The sequence below is a fragment of the Malaclemys terrapin genome, chromosome 12 (assembly GCF_027887155.1).
Source record: "Malaclemys terrapin pileata isolate rMalTer1 chromosome 12, rMalTer1.hap1, whole genome shotgun sequence".
Taxonomy (NCBI): domain Eukaryota; kingdom Metazoa; phylum Chordata; order Testudines; family Emydidae; genus Malaclemys; species Malaclemys terrapin.
In genome coordinates this window covers 30,700,354-30,723,268 of record NC_071516.1, presented here as the reverse complement: position 1 = coordinate 30,723,268, position 22,915 = coordinate 30,700,354, and the positions used below count along the sequence as shown (strand labels likewise).

Here is a 22,915-nt window from a genome sequence, read left to right as displayed (position 1 = left end):
AGCTGTAGCTCCAAACCTTGGATCTTCTCTTCTGTCAGATCTGTCAGGCAGCACTTCGTACAAATGGAGCACCTTTCAGGTACCTGCTCCAGAATAATGTACATGCCACAGCTTCCTCATTCAGTTATCTTTATTGTCTCTCCCATTATTCAGGTCACTATCACTGCTGTTTCTGTAGATGTCCTAGCCTCCCCTCCTAAGCTCCTGTCAAGAAATATCAGTGGGGGAAGAAACACACGGGCATCCTCTCCCAAACTGCCCTGTTTTCAGCTCTGATTTGCTGGCTCTTGTGCCTCTGGCTAGTTGGCTGGCAGCCTTTATAGGCCTGCTAATTAGGGAAGCCCCCCATTAAGATTGATCTGTGATCAATGGCTCAGATTCTCTCACAAGACACTACCCCCACCAAACTATGCAAACTGAAATCCAACTGAAACTAACATTGGGATTCAAAAAGTTAAAGCTTTATAAACTCTTAAAACACAAATTATCAACATCATATGTCAAAATATACCAAGTAAATATCCTTAAATCAATAATTCACACCTGTTTTACAATTTGCTTGCTAGTCCATTTGTCACAAGCTTATTGGCTAGTCTGTACTGAAAAGTTACATGGGCATAGCTACATCTCTCGGGTATGAAAAATCCAAACCCCTGAGAGACTTAGATAAGACCACCTAGTCCCTGGTGTAGGCAGTGTTAGGTTGACAGAAGAATCTTCCATTGACCTAGGTAGTTCAAGGCCCAGGAAGGGGTTCCTCAGGTCACCATGCCCCCATACTAGCTCTCTTAGAACACCATATATCACCTTGTATTGATAGCATGGAGGCCCCAGTACCAATATTTTCATAGATTCTAGGACTGGAAGGGACCTCGAGAGGTCATCGAGTCCAGTCCCCTGCCCTCATGGCAGGACCAAATACTGTCTAGACCATCCCTGAATTTCAGTAGGACCACTGTGGTACGGACTCCTGCAAGCGCCGACAGTCTTGGTATTGAATTTTTCACAGTGTTAACACTTTCTGTAGAACCAGAATTACTGCTGTTGTCAGTGGTTAAACTTTCATCTGTGTTACCAACTGCTGCTACTTGGGTACTGAGCAAACCTGCGTTACCAAGTAGACAGCATGCTGAGGATTTGCTTAAAACCCCAACTAGAATTGCTCCTCTTTTGGTTCAGACAATAGCAGGGAGGTGTTTCCATCTCCTTCCTGGGAGATGGTGTCATCTCATTCCCTGGGATCTAGGTTCTTTGACCCTGACACATCAAAAAGGGGTTCTTGAGCACACTGCTATTATCCAAGGCTTAAGAATTCTAGGAGATACTACTACTTGGTATTAACGGCCATGGTCCCCTGGACTGTATCCTTACCCAACAACTTTGGCCATACTGGACATCATGGGGATTACAACCTGCCAGGAAGCCAGCTTCTACCGCCCAGTGTAGGGCTAGGTTTCCCTCTCCACCATTCACTGGGGAGCATCAGGCACCAATTCCAGGAGCAGGGCTCTGGGGAGGACTTCCAAACTGATGATCGGACCAATCATTTCCATCTCCTGATGAGGCTGTGCTGCCTTCAACATCCAGTATTCATCAATAAGACCTTTCAGGATGGTGGAGATAGTAGAGATTCCAGTGGAAGTTGTCCAGGACAAGTCTTGCAAGCTCCTGGATATTTTACATACCTCCATGCCAGGGCACCTTGTAGTTCCCATCAGTGAGGGCTTTTTGGAGCCAGCCAATCTGCTTTGGCAAATGTCTGCTTCCTTGGTGCCGACACCAAACAGGCAAATTGGTGTTGACAGGTGCTCCTAACAGCCTTTGAGCAATTCTGTACTCGGTGTCTGGCTCACTGATTGGAGCAGCAAGTCCATAAGAGGACAAAGCATCAAGGTCTGCCAAAATCAACAACCTGAGACAAGGATCCCAAAACATTAGATTTATTCAGATGCAAAAATTACTCATCAACCAGCCTGCAGATGAAGATTGCCAGTTATCAGTCTTTACTGATGAAATGGCTAACTAAATTGGGACTCTTATCTCCCAATTTTCTGACATGATCCCTCTTGACCTCAGAGGAATTAAAATCTTGGTGGCGCGGCTTCTGATATGTACTGATCTTCAAGCATTCCACACAGCACCCAGATCTATGGGCACCTCAGTTGCAATGAGAAGGGTCCTCTTGGTTCCAATCTGGCATCCCAAAAGAGGTGCAAACAGTAGAAGATCTGCTGTGTGGTGGATGCACCTTCTTAACCCAAGGATTGATCATCCTCTGAAAGACTCTAGAGTAACCCTCAGGTCTCTGGAATACTTGCTTCAAAAAGGAAGCAAATCAGGCCTCAGCCATACTCCAGGCAACCCTACTTTGCACAGCTCAGACCATCTGCATCAGCTGTTTCAAAGGAGGAATTCATCTGTTTAGACTGCATCATCTTCCCATCTTGCAGCAACTTGGAGGCAGCAAATTTGTCTCCTTGGTCAAGAGCGACATACAACCCCTGCTGGATCTTTATTTTATGTCCTTACAGTTAAGGAACTATTTGCTTTGTTTTCATGGGGTCTGGAACACCATCATTATGGACCGCTGGGTCCTAGAAATCATAGAGATGAGATATGCCATCTAATTCCAGACTCTCCCCATCACTCACCCACCTTCCTTATCCCTTTTCAGGGATCCCTCTCAGACAGTATGCTGCATCAAGAAGTGCAGTCGCTTCTAAATCTCTGAGCAGTAGAAGTAGTAGCTGAAGAGTACAAGGGGAAGAATTTTTATTCCCATTACTTTATCTAAGGAAAAAAGGGGGATATTGCCCTATTCTGGACTTGAGACAGCTGAACACCTTCATTCAGATTCAAGCTCAGGATGGTTACCCTGGCCTCTATAATTCCCTCTCTTGATCCACAGGACTGGTACACAGCTCTTGACCCCCTGAATACTGACTTTCATATAGCAATCCACCTGACCACAGGAAATAACTAAGGTTCCAGGTGGGCAATTCGTGCTACTAGTACAGAATCCTGCTACGTGGTCTATCCACAGTGCCCAGGGTATTTATCAAACACTTTGTGACAGTGGTACCTTACCTGATGAATTGAGAAGTCCAGGTTTGCCCCTGTCTAGACAACTGGCTTACTTGGGGAAAGTCTCTGCAAGAGGTGACCAACTCCATACAGCCGACTCTTTGTCTTTTTGCCTCCTGAGGGGACAGTGTCAGCAAGAAGTCAGTGTTAATTTCTGCTCGAAAGATAGAATTTATAGGTGTAGTTCTGAACTCTATTACAGCAATGATCTGTCTGCCCTAGGGCAGACTCTAAGCCATAATAAATCTGGTCAACCACCTACAAGTACCTCAGACGTGTGTAAGAACGTCTCAGACTTCTGGGGCACATGGTTTCCTTCATCTACATAACTCAGCATGCCACACTTCACCTTTGATGCATATAAGGGTGGTTGACAGACACCTAAAGATGAAAGGTTCAGGTCCTTCCAGAAGTTCTGTCATTGAACTGGTGGAAGGATCCTCTAAAAGTATGAAAGTGAGTGTCCTTCTCTGCACCATTGCCATAGAAGACTCTGGTAACAGATGCCTCCAGGCTGGATGGGGAGCCACCTATGCATTCTTCTGACACCAGGTTTATGATCTCAGGAAGCCTAGTTACATATAAACATCCTAGTGCTAAGGGCTGTTCATCGAGCTTGTACAGCATTCCTACAAGCTCTGAGAGGTTTAACTTTTCTGATCATGACTGACAACACTACAGCAGTGTTTCATATCAGTAGGCAAGGGGGAGCAGGATTCACCCCTCTTTGTCGAGAAGCAAATTACCTTTGGAATTGATGCCTGTGACATGAGATTACTCCCATAGTGCTTTTAGCAGGCTGGCAGGATGTTCTGGCAGATCACCTCAGCAGACAGTTTTCAAGCAACCATGAATGGTCATTGTAGCATATGATCATTCAGGACACATTCACCAGGTGAGGTCTACCTGCTATAGATCTATATGCAACAGACCAAAAAAATGTCTCAAGTTCTGCTCCAGAGGAGGCCAGGATCAGGGATCTCTGTCGGATGCTCTGGATCTAATGTATGCATACCCTTCAATTCCACTAATCCCAGGAGTCATTGGGAAACTGAGACAGGATTCCACCAAGATGACCATGCTGGCATCTGGCTTGAAGCAGTTCTGTTTCTCAGACTTCGTGAATCTCTCCATTTGACCTCCAGTCCAGTTACCTCTTCAGCCATAAGTGATATTGCAAAGGGAGGGGCAGATCCTCCATCTGGATCAAACTTCCCTGTACCTTACAGCATGGATGCTGGTTGGCTAATAGCACTAGAGAGGAGCTGCTCATCAGAAGTACAACATATTCTTAACCACAGCAGAGAAGACTCAACGAGGCATGCTTACTCAGCCAAATGGAAGCTGTAGTAGAAAGAGAGCCTGGAACACGGGGCCTGGTGCAAGAACCACAATCAGCAACAGTCAGGCCCTGTTACAAAGCAAATGCCCGCTTAAAAATTTTCTGTCCAGTACATGAACTTTGCAAGAATATGGCTGGCGTTGCTAAAACACAGGCATTCCTAAGAAGTACTGGGAACTAGGTATTCACATAAATACATCCCAGAAGGCTAATACAAGCACATCCCGATATAAAGTTGTGGTATAAACACATTTCCCGAAGATGGTCCACACTGACCCCGCCTAAAGATAAGGTCAGGATGACAGGGTAATGAACTTGTGGCACCTTAGAGACTAACAAATTTATTTGAGCTACAGCCCACTTCATCGGATGCATAGAATGGAACATATAGTAAGGAGATCTATATACACATACAGAGAACATGAAAAGGTGGGAGTTGATCTACCAACTCTAAGAGGCTAATTAATTAAGAGAAAAAACTTTTGTAGTGATAATCAAGATAGCCCATTACAGTTAGTTTGACAAGAGGTGTGAGAATACTTAACATGAATAATGAATGGAGATGTTTTGTTTGAACCAACAGGTACAAAGTGTAGGGTGGTAACTAACCACATCAGAAGAGTAATACGTAACTTGTTTGTATCAGTGTATAAAAGAGAAATCATAGGAGGGGTGTCTCTGTCTGGCCTAGGGTGCAGTGGAAAGTCCCGTTGCTGACTGAGCTGAGTCCTTGCCACTGGGCACTCATGTGTTAGTGTCCCCGGAGAGTCTGCCAGGTGCTAGTATTGTGTCTTGAGGGCAATAAACCTGCCTGAGCTCCTTGATCACCGAACTGAGTGTCTGTGGTCTTAGAAGTGCTGTCGAGGTCTGCTGGGCCAGCTGTCTGTACGGGGTTGGTACAGCATAGGGAGAGAGCACACACACGCAGGCCAACTGACAACAGAAGCCAAGCTTCACTGTTGGACTCATCAACATCAGTTACCTTCATCTCAAGCTCAGATACCTGATATACTGGAATACCTCCTGTCCTTGAGGAATTCAAGATTGTCTAGAAGTTCCCTTAAGATCCACATAGCAGCCATTTTAGCTTCCCGTCCTCCCATGCAGGGTCACTCAACATTCTCACACCCCGCAGTAGCTAGGCACTTATGTGCATATATTCCACTATTCAGGAAGTCTCCCCCTCCTTGGGATCTCAACCTACCAATGGGTTTAATGCATCCTTTGAGCCCCTGGCTGTGTTTCCTCTTCCACTTGTCACTAGCCTTCCTAGTGGCAGTAACATCATCTGGAAGGGTGGGAGATTACAAGCACTCATGGTGGGCCCCCCATACACAATATTTCTTAAGGACAGGGGGACCTTAAGGGCTCACCCAACATTTTTACCAAAAGTTGTCTCTGACTGCCATCTGAATCAACTAATACACCTGCCTGTGTTCTTTCCTCAAGCCACATTCCAACAAGGGAAAAGCTAAACTTCATACCTTAAGTAGGATAGCACCCACAATACATCTCGATAGGCCTAAGCCATTCGTGGCTTCACCTTGGTTAATTGTAGCTTTTGCACATCAGGCTATATATATTCAGAGTTGACGGAATTGGATTTTTACTTGCATTAAATTATGTTATGGAATAGCTCCTTTAGACCCCCCATTGAGGACAACAGTCTACTCCACCAGGGCTCAAGCAGCTTCTTTGAGAAGTGTTCTGGTGGTGGAATTCTGTGCATACACTTATGCAACATTACTCCATAGTAGAATCATCAAGATCTGATGCTCACTTTGCTACAGCTGTATTACAGATAGACTCCTAGCATCCACATCCTGTGATCTGGGTCACTGCTTGTGAATCAAAGAGTAGAATCTGTGTGGACAAGCACTTGAAGAAGAAATAGTTACTTACCTTACAGCAATTGTGGTTTTTTGAGATGTATTGTCCATATATTACACGACCTACCCTCCTTTTCCTGATACTGTACTTCCTGTTGGGTAGGAACAGGATTTTGTATTGGCAAAGGAACTGAGGGGATTGTTGGGGTCACCCACCCTTTAGGATTCTCAGGGTACAGGCACAGCCCCTCGCAGACACTGCTACCTGAAAGAATCCAAGCACAAGTCTGCGGGACGCATTCTTACCAACAGTGTGGGGGGGAAATATGTTATACATATAGACAATGCATATCAAAGAACCAGTTATTCCCCTGCTGTTTGGAAAGCATGTCTCAGGTAAAAATGTATCCGGCACTGTTTGCACTAGTGTGCAGTTTGCTGTTTGGGGGGTTAGAAATGGAGTTTGGTTGCCAGCATCCATGGTCAGAAACATTGTATCTGTGTATATAATAAAACTACCGTATATACTCGATCATAAGCCAGTTGGTTTATAAGCCGACCCCCTCTCCTCCCCCCCTCCCCCTCCCCCCGCAAGATGGATAAGTAAAAATAGAAAATTTTTATGACCCGTTCATAAGCCAACCCTATAATTCAGAGTTCAGCAAACTTTGGCTCACGGGCCATGAGGATAAGCCGCTGGCGGGCTGAGATAGTTTGTTTACCTCGAGCATCCGCAGGCACGGCGGTAAACCTAAGTAAACAAAGTGTCCCATCCCGCCAGCTGCTTACCCTGACAGGCCGGGACACCAACTGGTGGGGAAATTTTTGGGGGGGGAGAAGCTGGGGAGGGCCAGGGGAGGATGTGTCTGGCCTGGCTGGAGCTGCTCCGGCAGGCTGGGCAGCGCGGCTGCAGCCTGTTCCGGCAGGCCAGACCAGGCAGCGTGGCTGCAGCCTGTTCCAGTGGGCTGGGCCAGGCGGCATGGCCGCAGCATGCTCCGGCGCCTGGGTGGCAGCCTTCTCTGGCGGGCGGGGCCGAGCAGCACGGCTGCAGCCTGCCAGCCCCGGAGTTGCAGCTGCTTCGGAGGCTGGGGGAGAGCAGCGTAGCCAGAAGCGGAGAGACTCTGGCCCCGCCTCTTCCCTTCTGGCTGTGCTGCCTCTCCTTGCCCCCTCTGTTGCGGGGAGGGGGTGTGTCCCACCTCTCCCTCTCTATACCCGTTCATCTCTATACCCGTTCATAAGGTTGTTAACACTGAAGCTGTTAAACTTTCCGTCCTGGGGTTGGGAAGTCAGGAAACCTCTTCTTTCAATCTGATGCTAATAGTATTGTGAAAAGCCTGTGGCAGCCCACACTATTCTGAAAGTAACTGAAATTGTTAGGTTAGTGTGTTGGGTAACTCTTTGAAAATAGTGTTTTCATTTCTTGGCACATGGGTTAGGCTTTCTATATAGATATATGTATATAGATGCACAGCTTCTCTCTGCTGTAACAATTGGATACATGGCTATGTAAATGAAATGTATTTAACTTTGACAGATAACATCTTTCTGGAGATTCTGTACTCTAGTAATAAAGAGCTGGCTGAGGCACGAGACATTTTGCATAAAATAGAGCTTCGCGATCTATATAAGTATTTGGGAGAGACTCGTACTGAATCAGGAAAAGAAATTACAGAGGTAAACGGCATTCTCAATCCAATCTCTATTGATAGAGGGCTCCAAATTCTGCTGCCTCTTTTAAATATGCACTTCTGACTATTCTGATGATTTGTTTCTATTCTACTATCATTCCTAAAACTGCCTGGGCCAATGGTAAATTGCCTGTCTTCTTTAAAACGCAGCCAGTAAGTATGGGAAGGGCTGTTACATGGAAGAAACCAGGGGAAGGATAAGAGATTTGGATAAAAAAGATCAGCTGCTGAGCTGAGGACTATTTCAGGATATTTTTATTTGAAATAACATGTGTTCTGCAAAAATATAGGGAATTGTATGTCAAAAAGCATCACTTGGGCCAAAAAACCATGAGAACATTTGAACGCAAGGAAACAGTAAAACCATTCAGCAGAGTAATGAGACTCTGGTGCAATTTTTGCTCCAAGTTGTTGTCAGAGTGGCTTTAGTGGTATGGCTGAGTTTACATTCATGTGAGATATAACTTCTGAATTTCTTGACTTTCAGGGGTGTAAATTCTCAACCTTAGTCACTATCTACTTCTCAAGCTCAGCATAGCTGTTTATTTCAAAAACAGTCAGTATCAATTTAATATAGTACACTGAAATATTCTAGACTAAGCTGGTAGTGCTGCCGATATTTAAAGTTGCCCTGTATGTCCCATTATAAAACACTATTTTCATTGGTTTATAACTTTGCCAAACTTAAACTGTTTGGGCTGAAATTTTGCATGCTGGGCATCTGCCACTGTCTGAACTAGTTTAGAAAATTCCGGCAAAAATTATGTGGTTGTTTCAGAGAATAAGAGTAGATGAAAATGTTTTGCCCAGTTTTTTTTATTTTAAAAACCCTTCAGCTACTTTATTGATTAAGGTTACCGTATTTAACAAATAAAAAAAGAGGACCTTCCACGGGGCCCTGGCCCCGGCCATTTCCCACCCCAGCCCCGCCCTAACTCCGCCCCCTCCTCCCTCCCACTCCCAGCCACGCGGAAAGGGCTGCCCGAGCGCTACTGGCTTCACGGTTTGCCGGGCAGCCCCCCGACCCTGCGCCCCCGGCCGGCGCTTCCCCAGCGCAGCTGGAGCCCGGGAGGGGAAGCGCCCAGCCAGGGGCGCAGGGTCTGGAGGCTGCCCGGCAAATCGTGAAGCCAGTAGCGCTTGGGCTTCGGGCAGCCCCTATGCCTCCGGACCCTGCGCCCCCGGCCGGGCACTTTCCCTCCTGGGCTCCGGCGGCGCAGGGTCCGGAGGCATGGGGGCTGCCCAAAGCCCGTAGTGCTCGGCTCTTAAACAGAGCCGAAGAGTCAGGGGAGGAGCAGAGCCGCCGCGGGAGGGGAAGTGCCCGGCCGGCATTTTCCCGGACACGTTCGGCTTTTTGGCAATTCCCCCCGGATGGGGGTTTGATTGCCGAAAAACCGGACGTATGGTAACCCTATTATTGATAAGCTCTATTGCACGCATGCTTTGGTGAAGGGATTTGAAAATTGGCAAGGGAGATTCCCTGGAGAAAAACTGCCCAAATGGGTCAACTTAAAAACCTTTGAAAAATCTTGACTCTCACGTGCTCAGTAGAGACTTGATTACTTTGAGCACAAATTTGTCCAAAGGTTCTGCCTCTTCTGAGCATACTCCAGCCCATGACTGTAGGGGCTGAGCAGGACTTCGCGTGCAATGGCTGCTGCCAGGGGCCTCTGAGCACCGGAACTGAGAGCAGGGAGACTGTCCTGTGCTCTAAGTACTCCTTTTTCTGTCTCCCAAGTAGCATGGAGAAGGAAACAGTCTGACCCAAATTCAGCTGAGGGACAAGAGCCAGTCCTGGGGAACAGAGAAGAGAGTAGTTTGGAATAAGGAGCCTGTGGGGATGAGGGGGGAGACTGGCTGAAATTTTGGGGGGAGGAGGGAGAGACTGAGAGCCAGTGGCTTGGGGAGAAGAATGAAGAGGAGCCTGAGGTTAGGAGACCGGATGGGGACAAGGATAGGTTGGAGGGGACAGAGTAGAAGGGGTAATGCTTGCAGCCGGAGGGGTTGGACAATAGTTTGTGACCATTAAAGCACACTCCTACAGAACCTGGACTTGGACCCAAAATTCCAGAGATTCTTCATTTGTCTGCTGTCAGCAAAATCTGTGAAGCCCACTGGCAAAATATCTCATCGCCCTAGTGCTTGTCGACATAGAGAATGACAACCTACTACTGCTATCATTAGCTCAAGTGGCAGAGGTCTGTGTGGTAGATCTAAAAGTTTAAAGCTGATGAAATGTCTGACTATCAATGTGATGCTACATGATGACATTTCTTTTACACTTTGCTTTTTTAAAAGCCTAGGAAATTACACATACATTAAATTAAAAGTTAAGGTTGCAAAGTCAATCAATCATGTTAGAAATTACTCTTTCTGTGTATGTGTTATGTATGATACAGTCTTTTATTACATGGTCAAATACTATTTTTTCCATGGGATCCCTCCCTCATTCAGTGCATGGACAATGCTCACTAAATGAGACCTTATTTAACATTTTGTTTTCTCATCCATCAGTGTGTGGTTTCCAGGCCTTATTTATTTCACACAATTCAAACCTTGCCATGAAGACAGAATTACTAATTTCCACCCCTCAGCTGCTTGTCCCAGTTTTCTTGCCTACCCAGTCCCAGTCTCCTTGTCTGCCCCTACAACTTTGCCAGCTCCCAGTACCAGTAAACCCTCTCCGTTGCCATGCCCAGGTCAATGCTTTGTCTTTTCTGCATTCCAGTCAGGCAGTTTCTACCTCCTCACTGCCTGGGTGCCAGCAATGGAAGCATTGAGAGCACAGGGGAGAGATTCTCAGCTCTTAGTTCTGATGCCTGGTGCCACAACAGTCCCCAGCAACTGGCAGTAGCAACTGCAAACAAGTCTTGCTTAGCCTCTGCAACCCTGATCTGGAGCATGCTCAGTTCAGACAGAATCTTCATATAATTAGGTTCTAAACTCTAACCAGTCTCTACTAAGCACAGGCAAAGAGATTTTTCAGAGGTTTATAACTTGATCAAATTGTGGTCAGTTTGTGGTCAGGAACAGCAAAAGGCCTATCCTTGACACCAGAGTCGTCACCCCTTCCTCCCCCCCAGTCCCCTCTCCACCCACCCACCTTCCCCAATTTCACGCTCTTCCTTCAAAGGCTGGAGGTGCAAGAGCTTCTCAAACAAAACGGTTATACAGTTTTTAACTGGGCAAGGGGAGGGCGTAGGGGGAATGACATTTTTCCCTAGTCTCAGTAACAGCTGAACCCTTTTTGCTGAAACCTTCCAAACAAATTCAGTCTGAGGGAGACACCCGGCAGGGAGAATTTCAGCCCAAATGGTTAGTTTGGCAAAGTTTTATAAACTCCTGAGAACAGTGTCTTATAGTGGGATGTGTTGGGCAATTTTAATCCTAGGCATTCCTATCAACTCCACCTATAATAGTTCATAAGTCAGAATTTATCTGGTTGGAAAGAAATTCAAATTCCAAACCATTGTCTTTTACTTTTAAAGGATGGCTTTCATCCTAGAGATGCTTGTTTAAAAAGTGTTATAGGTAACTACATCTAACAGTTCTTGTATTAAATTAAGTTTGTTTGGGAGTAAGAGCTCTCTTCAACAGCTCTTGCCTTCATTGTGTGATGATGCCCTGATAGCAGCAGAAACAGGCAGATTCCCAGCAGTTATGTAATACATACTTGTATCCATTGTCAATATTGCAAACAAACTCTGTAAGAAATATTGTGTGTCTGTTTTCCTGTGTAGAATGAGTTGAGGAAGTTGACCCGTTTAATAGGAACATGGATAATGTGCTTAAAGGCACATGTTCAGGGCACTGTAGGACCCCCCTCCCCCCCCCAGGTAAACTTCTTTCTATATGATAGCTAGTAGATTGCCCTAGGCACTAAAGATTTTTGTGGCTCTCTAAGGGCCCATCTAAAACCACCAACATAGTAGATTGTATCTCTGGCTAAAAGTCCCACAGTTATCACGGAAAACGTACATACCGCAAAGTTATAGTCTTTCATGCTGGTTTTATTCCCTCTGCTGAGGCACTTTCTGTATAGCTTCACCTGGTCACGTGACCAATCTTCAGCTGTAGTCCTGGTCAATTAATGCAGGTGAAAATCTTCACTTGAACTTTTCTTTTCAAAGGTGAATTGTTTACATTAAAAATGCTGGTATTTTAAGTAGTAAAGTAATCTAGCCTTATCTCAACCAGCCTGGTTGTATGACAGTGTTCTCTCCAGATATATGGGTTCAGTTGCCCAAGTCTGGAACTGGAAGTGCTTGAATAGAATTAAGTGTTCGCTCTTTCTCAGGATCAGTATGACATGCTGCCAGCTCACATTGTTGCTTCCAGACCAAAGAATGCACCTCAGGATGTTGAATTGAATGCTGAAGACTTTATAGTTGACGTAAGTGTGTCCTTTCATAGCAAACTTAGTGTAAAACATACTCTGTCTTCATTTCTGTATCACAAAGGGCCAAGTGTACCATGCAAAAGTTTGCACATAAAGCTGAGTACACTTTATATTCAAAATAAGAAAGCAGTGTGTCCAATTCATGCTCTAATTGCACAATTCAGGGACATTATAAGGCATAAGGTAACCCTCAGTGCATTCCCATCCCTGCGTGGAGTATGCAGTTAGTATCTGGTGCCTAGCAGTTTCCTTGTATGTGTTACTCCTGAAGCCTATAGATCAAGGGTTCTCCATTTTTTTCATAATGTGGATCATGTGTTAAAAGATTATCTCGTGGACACCTCTCTTCCCAGGGATTGCATGGACCATTTCACTCTCCAGTTTGTCGTCATGTAACATCCCTGTGGCAATGGAAAAGTAATGTTAGGAAAACATTTAGTTACTTTTTTTAGCTGTTCCATTGCTGGCTCTGCTCCTGTGGTGGTAGACTTGCACTTTGGTGTGGGGGGGGGGGGGGTAGTTTCCTCCTGGAATATTTAGACCTTGAAAATGGATAGCTACCAAAGACTTGGAACAAAGACAATGTAACTGAAGTATTACATCTGCACGTAGAAAGAGACTGAAGCATTCCTTATCCCTTGGGTTGTGCAATATCCAGACACATCTTTGTGCCTGGAATATGTCTTCCTATAAGCCATTATTCCTGCAGACAGGCAGTGTGACCTTGGTCAAGACTCTTTCAGAGCAGCTCTACTTGGAAAAGTTAACTTTGCTTAAAAAAAAAAAAACATTAGGGTTTAACATTTGTTTTTCCATATCCTATTTACTGCGTTTGCACGTAAAATGTGTCCTGTAACTGCCAGTCCTGCAACCAGAGGTCTTCCTGCTCTATGCATTTCCACCAGTACTAAAGGTTCTGCAAGCCAGTTGCTGCCCTCCGGCACACTGATGTAATCCCATTGTCCTCAAATTGTCTTAATTTACATCTGAGTCATTGGAAAAAGGGAAATGCTTCTCTGCGAGTATTTCACTGCTGAAATTGATTTGGTCTCTCCTCTCGCCTTCTGTGCCTATTCCTCTCCACCCTAAAAATTCTGTTTTCTTAATTCAGATATTCTGGAAAGCAAACAGGAAAATTATATGTACTGGATGGAGGAAGCAATGGTGTGTTAAAATTGTCTTGGTTCAACTGCCAAAAATATTCTAGTGGCAGCACTGTCAAGTTATCAAGGTAAAATTAAAATTTAAGGGCTACCACTACATATAGACAGATCTGAAGCATGTCTGAAAGGTAATTTGTAAATCACTTTAGATTTCTCTCAACTCTGTTTGCTGGACGCCTCTCTGATTGCAGGTCACTTTTAAGGTGATACAAATTTCTTGAAGCTCATCACATCGGTGAAACTAATTTCATGAAACAGTTGAGACAAATTTTAGTTTTTTCATAAAGATTAACTATTGTAGTTAACTCCAATTATTTTAGAATAATCCTTGCTATTTTCTAACTACTAATAATTATAGTGTCTGTTTTGTTAGAATCTTGGTAATCTCAAGTCTAGAAAGCTACCCAAAAATATGTTGTATTCTTTGAGTGCTTGCTCATGTCGATTCCATTCTAGGTGTGCACGTGCCCATCTGCACGGTCGCTGAAGATTTTTGCCTTAGCAGTATCTGTATGATCGGCTGTGGCACCCCCTTGAGTGCCATGTTCATGCGTCGGTATGTCAGGTGCGGGCATCCCTACGCCCTCTCAGTTCCTTGTGACCACCCATGATGGTTAGTTGGGGTGCCTTTCCTTGCATAGCAAGGGCTAGCGGTTTTGTCTCTTCTGACTTCGAGCTGTAGGGCCTTGTAAATAGTTTGTTTATAGTAGTTAGTGTTAAGTAGTTGTTAAGTGTAGTTAGAATTTAGAGTCCCAGCAGGGACTTCACCCCAGGCGGGGCGTGCCCTAGTCTCTGGAGCTTAAGCCCTGTGTGGACTATAACAGGCCTATGCCTATAAGTGACCCCCCACAGCAGCTGCCTCAAGTGCTTGGGCGAATCACATGTGAAGGACAAGTGTCGTATTTGTAAACATTTTCTACCCAGGACTCAGAGCAGTATATTTGTTTGCAGTCTCTCCTCATGGAGGCTGCTCTCCACCTGGCTTCTGAGCCTTCCTGCCAAGACTCACCTAATACCTCAGCCTCAGTGCACCCCCAGCACTGGTGCCCAAAAAGAAAAAAAGAAGGGCTCCCTGGCACTGGGCAAGAAGGGCCATGGGACATCGGGCAAAGGACCCACTTCTGGCCACCCAGCAACTCTGGAGCCATATGTATGTGCCTCCCTGGTTGGGGCCCTTAGCCGCTTAAAAGTTCCACCACCAACTCCTGGGAGTGATAGGGGACCCAAACTCCTGACAGCATCAATGCCTTCCCAAGCTCCCCTTGCGCCAAGAGAGCAGAGACGTCCGCCCATGCCACCAGCACCGTATGTGCCGGAGGAAACAGCAAAGGCTCCCTATGAAGGCAAGCCAGCCGCTAAGACCCCTCAGGGGGCAGTGGAGCGCCACCAATTCCCCGAGAAAAGGCAGCGCTCTCCTCCTCTCGCCCCAGATCTCTGGAGTTGTAGCCAAGCTCCTCCGAGGCTCGCCCTCGGTCACCGCGATCGCAGTCTCCACCATCTCAATGCAGATTGCCTAAGGGGAGGTGCAAATCCCCTTACTACTGGCACCGTTCGCCCTCCCCTGGTTGTCCTCTCGCTGCCGATCTCAGTCGCCTGTCCCTTGGGAGCGCTCCCTGTCACAACTCCGGTCCCCTCGATATCGGCACCGATCCCCTTACTCCAGGCACCGGTCTCTGGTGGCAACGGTCAGCAGGCAGATGCAGGCATCAATGGTTCCACCATGGTCACCGGAAGAGGATTCCTCTGGCACGGAAGGGCAGTTCAGCCCCTCGCCCAGACTCCACCAGCGCGATTGGGCACGAGAGGCCACGTCGACATCGGCACCACATTGGCAGTATAGCCAGTGGCCAGCACAACAGTGGCCTTATTGGAGTGCATGGGGCGTGCCAGTCATGACGATGCCCCTTTCGCACTGCTCATCTGCTGCTGCCTCGGAGCACAGTTTGCAGCACCGACCAGGATGTGACAGGGTCCTCAAAATTGCCAAGGCCTCTAGCAAACCCCGTCTTCTAGCTCTCCCAACTCCAAAAGGGTTGAAAAGAAGTACTTTGTCCCAGCCAAAGGGTTTGAGTACCTTTATACCCACCCTCCTCCAGGCTCGCTGGTGGTCTCTGTGGCCAACGAAAAAGATAAGCAGGGGCACACCAGCTCAACTACCAAAAATAGAGGCCAAAAGACTGGACCTTTTTGGGAGAAAAACGTATTCCACTGCCAGGCTGCAATTCTGGGTGGCAAACCATCAGGCCCTCTTGGGCAGATAAAATTGTAACTTATGGGACTCCCTCTGTAAGTTCAAGGAGTCCCTCCTGCAGGGTTTGGCTCAAGATTCAGAACCCTGGTACAGCAGGGCATGGCGGCAGCTACGTGCTCCCTCCAAATGGTGTGGGATGCAGCAGACTCAGCAGTTAGGGTGGTCGTGGCGGCAGTGGTTATGAGGTGCAGCTTCTGGCTTCAAACCGCCAGTCTTTCCCTAGAGATGCAGCCCATGATTTAGGTCCTCCCGTTCGCTGGGAACGGTCTCTTCTCTAAATAGACGCATGCAAGGCTGCATGGGTTAAAGGACACTCGGGCCATCCTTCGCTCACTGGTCATACATATGCCGCAGTCTTCACAGAAGCAGTTCCAGCTGCCCCTGCCACCAAGACCTTGGCAGCCTTGATGGGTCTGCAAGGAGAAGGGATAGAGACACAAGTTTTAGTCCTCGCTGCCCTTCCTCCTTCTATCGCGCAGCCCGGCCTGGCAAAGCAGCACAGGGGGTCAGAAGCGCTCGTTTTGAAGGAGCTCTTGAGAGTGATGCCCTGGTCAGTTTTCCAGATCCACCTTGTTCTTTCCTCCACCATCTTTGTCCCTACCATTCGGTCTTGTCGTGAGTCACCTCGGACCGCTGGGTGCAGGACATAGTATCTCGGGGCTATACCCTGCAATTTTTGGCTGCCCCTCCCTCCCACCCCCACTCTTCCCCCCCACCCCCACTCTTCCCCCAACTCTCTTCAGGGACCCTTCCCATGAGCAACTCCTTGTTCAAGAGGTTGAGAACCTCCTGCGCCTGGGGCGGTGGAGGAGGTCTCTCAGGACATGAAAGGAAAAGGGTTTTACTCCCGCTACTTATTAATCCCCAAGGCAAAAGGGGGTCTCAGATCCATCTTGGACCTGCGTCGCCTCAACAAGTCTCTCAAAAAGCTGAAGTTTCATATGGTCTCCCTGGCCTCCTCCATCCCCTCCGCGGATCTGGGAGACTGGTATGCTGCCCTCGATTTAAAGGACGCTTATTTCCATATTCCCAGGTCACAGGCGCCTCCTCAGTTTCATAGTGGGCGGACGCCATTTTCAATTCACAGTACTAGCCTTTGGCCTCTGATCGGCCCCAAGGGTGTTCACAAAACATATGGTGCCAGTGGCTGCTTACCTGAGATGTCGAGGGGTCCAGGTCTTCCTATGTCTCAACCACTGGTTCATCAAGGGCCCATCTCGTGAGCAAGTGCAGAGGAGCCTTAATCTGGTGCGTTCCACCTGCCGCGACCTGGGCCTGTTAATAAACAAGAAAAAAATCCATCTTAACGCCCGTCCAGGGAGTAGAGTTCATTGGGGTGGTTCTCAACTCCATGCGAGCCAGAGCCTGCCTTCCAGGAGCGCGTTTTCAGGCCATGTCGGATAGACCTGATCTCCCATGTAAAGAACCACCTGCTCACCATGGTTCATACCTTCCTGCGGCTGTTGGGCCACATGGCCGCATGTACATACATGGTCAGCCATGCTCGACTTCATCTTTGGCCCCTGCAGGTGTGGCTGGCATCCGTCTACATTCCCAACAGGCACAACCTGAACTGGATAGTCTGGGTGCCGAACCACATCAGGTCGTCCCTGAATTGGTGGTTGGACCTCAGGTTGGTGTTGGGAGTCCCCTTTGCGACCCTGTCTCTGATGCTTCAGACCTGGGTTGGGGAGCCCACCTGGGCGAGCTGAGCTCCCAGGGCCACTGGTTGTGGTACGATCTGGCCCTCCATATCAACATTAGGGAACTCAGAGCGGTTTGCCTGGCCTGCCAGGCTTTCTTGCCTCACCTGAGGAGCAAGATGATGCATGCAGGTCCTGATGGACAATACCGCCGCAATGTATTACATCAACAGGCAGGGCAGTGCCAGGTCTTCGGCCCTTTGTCAAGAAGCTCTCTGCTCTTGGGACTTTTATGTGTGGCATGCCATTCATCCGGTAGCCGCGCACCTGCCTGGAACCAGGAACGTCCTGGGGGATCACCTCAGCAGGACTTTCTCATCTCACCACAAGTGGTCACTTCATCTGGAGGTGGTCAGCATAATCTTCCAGAGGTGGGGGACTCCCCAGGCGCACTTGCTCGTGTCCAGGCAGAACAGAAAATGCCACGTGTTCTGTTCGATCCGGGGAATGGAAAGGGGCTCCCTGTCGGATGCCTTTCTCATCCCATGGTTGGGGGCGCTGATGTATGCCTTCCCGCCAGTGCCATTGAGTCACAGGGTCCTTATGAAGATCAAGCAAGACAGGGCGAGAATTATCCTAATAGCCCTCATGTGGCCTCTCCAGCACTGGTTCGGCATGCTGCTGAACCTTTCAGTAGCCGTCCCTCTGGCCGGATCTGCTGTCACAGAACCACAGTAGCCTTTTGCAGCCGAACCTGGCGGCACTACACTTGACGGCTTGGCTGCTGCATGCCCAAGCATGAACGAACAGCCATGCTTGGGCTGTGTCCAGGAGGTCTTGCTGGGTAGCAGGAAACCCTCCACCAGAGCGACTTATCTGGCCAAATGGAAAAGATTCATATGCTGGGTCTCGGAATGGCATATTTGGGCCGAGCAGGACCCGCTGCAGGAGATACTGGATTATCTGCTGTACCTCAAACTCCAAGGCTTGTCCCTGTCATCGATTAAGGTCCACCTAGCTGATATCTCGGCTTTCCATCCTCTGTTCCAAGGCTCACAACATGACGGCATGGTCCCTCACCCAGGACCCAAATCTCATGCTGTTGAGGCTCATGGGGTCTCTCTTTCAGGCTCTGGCTCCCTGCTTCTCTCGTGGAAGGTCTTGTTCCTGGTTGCGATAATGTCGGCCCAAAGGGTGTGCATGATCAGGGCACTTATTTTGGAGCCGCCCTATACGGCCTTCTACAAGGATACGGTCCAGCTGTGACTGCACCCAGTGTTTCTGCCCAAGGTCGTTTCCCAGTTTCATACTGGCCAGGACATGTATTTACCTGTCTTCATTCCAAAGCCTCATATGTCTGATGAGGAGCGCAGGCTACACACCCTGGACATCAGAAGGATGCTGGCCTTCAACATAGATAGAACAAAGCTGTTCCGTAAGTCAATGCAGTTGTTCGTTGCGGTGGCGGACAGAATGAAGGGTTGCCCAGCGTCTGCTCAGAGGTTTTCGTCCTGGATCATGGCCGGCATCCGCTACTGTTACGAGCTGGCGAAAGTGCCTGCGATCGTAGCGCCACACTCGACTAGGGCACAGGTGTCATCAGTGGCCTTCCTGGTGCAGGTACCAATCCAAGAGATGTGTAGAACCGCTACCTGGTCGTCTGTCCACGTGCTCACGTCTCATGCGCTTACCCAGCAAGCTCGAGACATCGCTGGCTTTGGCAGAGCAATGCTGCAACCTGCAAGACCGTGAACTCTGAGCCCACTTCCATTGATACTGCTTGGGAGTCACCTAGAATGAAATCGACATGAGCAAGCACTCGAAACAAAAGAGGTGGGCACCATTTTTTCTTCAAGTGTTTTTTTCGAGATGTGTTGCTCATGTCCATTCCATTCCCCGCCCTCCTGCCCCTCTGTCAGAGTTGCTGGCAAGAAGGAACTGAGAGGACGTAAGGCCAATGGCTCCTGATATACTGATGCATGAGCGCAGCACTCAAGGGGGCACCACAGCTGGCGCTACGGATACTGCTATGGCAAAAATCTCTGACCGCGCATGTGGGTGCACGCACACCTAGAATGGAATGGAGCAACATCTCGAAGAACTACAGTTACAAAAAAGGTGGGTAACCATTTTTTTGTTGTCTCCATCAAGGTTATCAATATGGACTATGGAATGAAAGAACAGAACCCTATCGATAAAGTTCGTTTCTATTGCAAGTCTGACCCGAGCCAGGCAGTCAAGATTTCGAAAGAACAGGTAGCTATCGCTTTGCCAAAGGCCTTACCAAACATGCTTCTGAAGGAAATTTTCATATAACAGGTTGTGGAAGCACTTCTCTGCAATAACATGGTGGTGGGGTACAGTTTTACCAGAATTCAGAATCTTAGTATTTAACACAGTCCATCCAAAATCCATTCCTCATTATCTTCAGATTGACTAATTTTTCCAGTCAAACTCCCTAACTTTGTGGTACGCATTATGCTTTATAATGAGAAGTTACATTTTTCTACCTGTATTTGGAAATATTTTGAAGTTCATTGATGGGTTGGCTCTAGATTCCAAGAAACACAGTACAATTTCTTTTCCTCTATTCAAAAGGTTTCCAGGCTTCTGCCAGAGACATTTGCAGAGCAGCTGATCCGGGTTTATTGCAAGAAAAAGGATGAGAAGAGTTTAGATGCTGCAACAAAGTGTTTTATTCAGTGGTGTATGAACATGGATTTTACAAAACCACAGGTACGTCCTACCTCATAAATACCCCTACACACAGATTCATCCATTCCCAGGCCAAAAGGGACCATTGTGATCATCTAGTCTGACCTCCTGTACAACACAGGCCAGAGAACTTGCCCCAAAAAGTCCCTACTCCTGGAGGTCTCACCTCGGCACATGGATTTGGGACCTTCAAAATCTGTGCATTGTTAGGGATTTTTACTTGTAAGGCCATGTCTACACAGGAATGCTGCATGTTCTAACCAAAGCAGTGAACTTAAACCAATGCAAACCCGTGTGGACACTCTTAATTCAGTTTAAGGGTAGCTTTTATCATAAGCTGATTGGGAACAGGTTTAAACTGAACTGAAGTGAGACACTTTTATCCTGAAATAAGCGCATCCACCCAAGGGGTTTGCATTGGTTTTGGTAACTGGTGCAAGTTTTGTTTGTAGACCAGCCCTAAACCACCACGGTGGGGCTCAATGGCATCTCTTTAAGGAATCACTCAGACCAGTTCCTCCTGCTTGTCCCAGGCCTCTAAAGCTTCCAGTTTCCCCAGGAGAATTTAATTTGTGGGGGTTTTTTGATGATCTTTTATAGACTCCTGTTCAGGAGCCCCAATCTCCTGGGGAAACAAGGCAACAGGAAGAGGGTAGAGACCCTCCAAACATTCCTGGTTTCGAAGGTCCCTGCTGCTGTGTGTGGGTAGAGCCTGTTGCCCCTGCTGCCTGTCAGACCCCAGAGCATAGATACCACAGGGCATGATGGGGATGGAACCCACTGTAGCTCCTTTATGGAGTTTTGGCTTTTGCAATGGGGACAGGGTCAGAGCCACCTCTGTGGTCCCAGCTCTTGGGGATGTTCAGCCAGTTGGTCAAAAACAGTCCCTGAGAGAGACGGAACGTAATCCTGAAGGAAATAGGAACCTCGGACTCCTGCTGGGGCAGCACCTGTAATATCAATAGAGCTAACTTGGCATTTCTGTGGTATGGCTGAGAAGCATCGCTGCCCCTGGCCTACCCCTCCTCTATCATTTCTCCCACTAAACTTGTTTCTTTGAGCTGATATATTTATGTCCATCACTATAGCAGAGCAGTTAATATGATGGAAGCAAATGAGATTTTTGCCATTATAAATAAAATGAGCATGTAAATTAGGTATTTCACATTTATTAAATATACAAATCGTTGCATTGAACCTCTAGTTTTCTGGAGTAAGCCTTAGTAGGTGTGACTTGTCCATCAAGTTGGGTGCGGACAGTGTGATAAGATGTCTTTTTTCCAGCAATTAAAGGTTTTCTCTTAGCAGTTGGTTTTGAATGCTAATAATTCATCTGTATTTAGTATTAAACTGCCCCTCTTTCTGTATCTGCTCTTTCAGGTCTAGATGTTTTCTCAGATACCTTTCCCTGCATGAAATGTAGTCTGGAGGAGCTCTGAGAGAAACGTGCTCACATCACAAATCAGTTTCATGTCCTTTAATAAAAAATGTAGAGCTTTAAATCCCTTCAGTGTGACCAAGCATAATACCTTGTATTGCGCATTTTTAAAACTAGTGTGCTAGGCCCCAGGGCTTGTTTTCCAGGGGTGCTGAGTACCCACAGCTAATCTCGGTGGTCGCTCAATACCTCCAGAAATCCAACCACTGCAGTATGGTTTCCACAGGCATGATCTGCAACCATGGGCATGTGAGTCACCTTAGGGCTCATCCTTTTGTAACAGTTCTGGGTTCTGAGAGCAAAACAGAGTTAATTTCTCCAGTGTGCTTTGCACGTGAGATTGATAAAAAGCTTTCCCTGTGTCTATTAACATCCCTATGTAATATCAATTTCATCATGCAACCAGCTTTACAACCACCACACCAGTTCATTTCACCATAGTAATGTGTCTTAACAGGTGAAACATAGCCAAGTCTGTAAAACTGAATGTGGGTAATCCATGCCACAGGTATGCCACGGGTCCTCAGCACTTCGTTGTGGCAGTGTTGGACAGTTGAATTTCAGATGGACAGTGGGATGGTTACTGGGCTCACTCTTCAGAGTGGTAACCGTGTTAGTCTGTATCAACAAAAAGAACGAGGAGAACTTGTGGCACCTTAGAGACTAACAAATTTATTTGGGTTTTAGCCCACGAAAGCTTATGCCCAAATAAATTTGTTAGGCTAGGTCTACACTAGGGAGGGGGGGTCAACCTAAGATATGCAACTTCAGCTACGCGAATAGCGTAGCTGACATCGGCGTATCTTAGGTCGATTTACCTTGCCATGAGGACGGCGGCTAGTCGACCGCTGCCACTCCCCCGTCGACTCTGCTTCCGCCTCTCGTTGTGGTGGAGTTCCGGAGTTGACAGCAGAGCAATCGGGATCGATTTTGTTGCGTCTGCTCTAGACACGATAAATCGATCCCCGATAGATTGATCACTACCCGCCAATCTGGCTGGTAGTGTAGATGTACCCTTAGTCTCCAAGGTGCCACAAGTGTTAGCCTCTTTGGGCTCACTTTGTGTGATAATACACTAAGTATTTTCTGGCTCACCTACTTCCTGGATTTTTGGTGACTAAGCTTTGGGAACCAGCTGAACAACTTGGGTACGTTTGTACAGAGTTCTTACCTACAAAGTTTTCAGTCATTGATAATGACCCTTTTATGGCTCAGTTCTCATCCTTTCTATTCATAAGCCTAAAATTGAGCTGCTTGTTTTGTTCTGTTTGTACAGCACCTAGCACCAACTAGTCCTGGTTCCTACAGTAAGACAAATAAAGTAAGAATATGCTTGTAAAACTCGGCAACTTTTTCTCAACTTCCT

General features: G+C 47.2%; 1 protein-coding gene across 3 annotated transcripts in view; it reads left to right on the top strand.

Annotated features, from left to right (window-relative positions):
- Positions 1-22,915, top strand: part of SAMHD1 (SAM and HD domain containing deoxynucleoside triphosphate triphosphohydrolase 1) — an 82,203-nt gene that overhangs the window by 57,518 nt on the left and 1,770 nt on the right. For all 3 annotated transcript variants that reach the window (XM_054045330.1, XM_054045333.1, XM_054045332.1), the window contains 4 exons: positions 7,790-7,929; positions 12,238-12,333; positions 19,548-19,652; positions 19,995-20,132. In XM_054045330.1, coding sequence (XP_053901305.1) covers positions 7,790-7,929; positions 12,238-12,333; positions 19,548-19,652; positions 19,995-20,132 — 479 coding nt within the window. The remainder of the gene's footprint in view (positions 1-7,789; positions 7,930-12,237; positions 12,334-19,547; positions 19,653-19,994; positions 20,133-22,915) is intronic.